Source organism: Propithecus coquereli, unplaced genomic scaffold (assembly GCF_000956105.1).
Source record: "Propithecus coquereli isolate 6110/MARCELLA unplaced genomic scaffold, Pcoq_1.0 Scaffold525, whole genome shotgun sequence".
Taxonomy (NCBI): Eukaryota; Metazoa; Chordata; class Mammalia; order Primates; family Indriidae; genus Propithecus; species Propithecus coquereli.
The window spans coordinates 245,302-247,069 of NW_012151119.1; the positions used below are offsets into that span (position 1 = coordinate 245,302).

Consider the following 1,768-nt stretch of genomic DNA (forward strand, 5'->3'; position numbering starts at 1 on the left):
ATCCCAGCTTGCAGCTTGCTTTGAAAATTGTAATCTGCCTTCAGGAGCCAGAGATCTGTGGGGGCAACTATGTCCCATGGCCTTGTGTCACTGCAACCCTGACTTCACTGCCCGCCTTTGTTCCCTGAACACCTGCCCTATGTCACGTAGCCTCCCTCAAAATAGTATAAAACCCTCGCAGAAACTTGAGACGCTGCCGTCCTCTTGTACTGCTTTTACGGGGGCAGAGGTGGTCGCTGGCCAGCTAATAAAGACCCTCAATTTGGCTCCATTAAATTCTCTCGTGGTCTGTTCGCGCCCTCCACACTACAACAGAGACCAGGGAGGAGAAACGGTCACCGCCCTGGTCCCTGGATCCTTGTGCCACTGACGTCCCGGATCCCACCTTGGTTAGACTGAAACATCCAACTGCTGAAATCAAATCGCGCTTTCGTGGGGGTGATAGGGAGGTGCCTAATTTCAAAAACTGAAATAATGAATAACAATAAGGGGATGAGATTTTCTCAATCTTAGATTCACTGGCTGTACATTCTGGTCCTTAAAACTCTGAGGTCGGCCGGGTGCGGTGGCTCACGCCTGTGATCCCAGCACTCTGGGAGGCCGAGGCGGGAGGATCGCTCGAGGTCAGGAGTTCCAGGCTGTAGTGAGCTATGACCACACCGCTGCACTCCAGCCTGGGTGACACAGTGAGACCCTGTTCTCTTAGAAAAACAACACAAAACAAAAAACAAACAACCACACCAGGCATGGTGGCTGACATCTGTAATCCTAACACTCTGGGAGGCCAAGGCGGGAGGCTGTCTCAAGGTCAGGAGTTCAAGACCAGCCTGAGCAAGAGCAAGACCCCATCTCTACTAAAATTAGAAAGAAATTAATTGGACAACTGAAAACATACAGAAAAAATTAGCCGGGCATGGTGGCACATGCCTGTAGTCCCAGCTACTTGGGAGGCTGAGGCAGGAGGATCGCTCGAGCCCAGGAGTTGGAGGTTGCTGTGAGCGAGGCTGACACCACGGCACTCTAGCCCGGGTGACAGAGTGAGACTCTTGTCTCAAAAAACAAAAAAAACTCTGAGGTTTATTTCCCTGATCTATACTAGAACCTCCTATGGTGTGAGCGCCCGTGTTGTTTCGTGTTTGATATCGCACGTTCCACTGTGCGCCACAAACAACTTCCCAGCTTCCTGGCCCTCTGCAGCTCCTGCCAGAGGGAGAACGGACATTCTCCGCGGTGCTCCAGACACGCAGAACCAGCAGGGCCTCTGAAAGAAAAACACGACCTCGGGAGGAAAACAACTGTTCTGGTGTCCACAGAGGAAAGTGAGGCTGGAACGCAACAGAAGAAAAACGCCTCGCGGGACCTCCCGGGAGCCGGCGGCGGCCTGTGCGTGGGCCTCGAGAGAGCGGACCCCACGTCCCGGATCCACTCACCTGTCTCTCCTTTGCCCTCTTCCTCTCCATTTCCTCCTTCCTCTTCTTCTTCAGCTCCTCAAACTGTTCCGTGGTCGGTAGTGACATCAAACCAAGCAACTTTTCCTGCAGGGAGTCACAGACGAAAACGGTTTTTTCCTAAACCGTTTTAGGAAAAAAAAAAGAATATGAAACTTAAGCCCCTCGATGAGAGTCTGCGTGAGCTAAGCCACGCTGTCCTCACACTGGGCCAGAGAGTCGACTTCCAAATAGGCCTGCGTCCTCCTTATGAAATGATCAACATCAGGCCAGGCGCGGTGGCTCACGCCTGTGATCCCAGCACTCTGGGAGGCCGAGGA

General features: G+C 52.8%; 1 protein-coding gene across 1 annotated transcript in view; it reads right to left on the bottom strand.

Moving 5' to 3' along the window:
• RBSN (rabenosyn, RAB effector) overlaps positions 1-1,768 on the bottom strand; it is a 31,561-nt gene that overhangs the window by 7,274 nt on the left and 22,519 nt on the right. Inside the window, exon 8 of the mRNA XM_012656890.1 lies at positions 1,431-1,535. Within this exon, the coding sequence (XP_012512344.1) occupies positions 1,431-1,535 (105 nt within the window). The remainder of the gene's footprint in view (positions 1-1,430; positions 1,536-1,768) is intronic.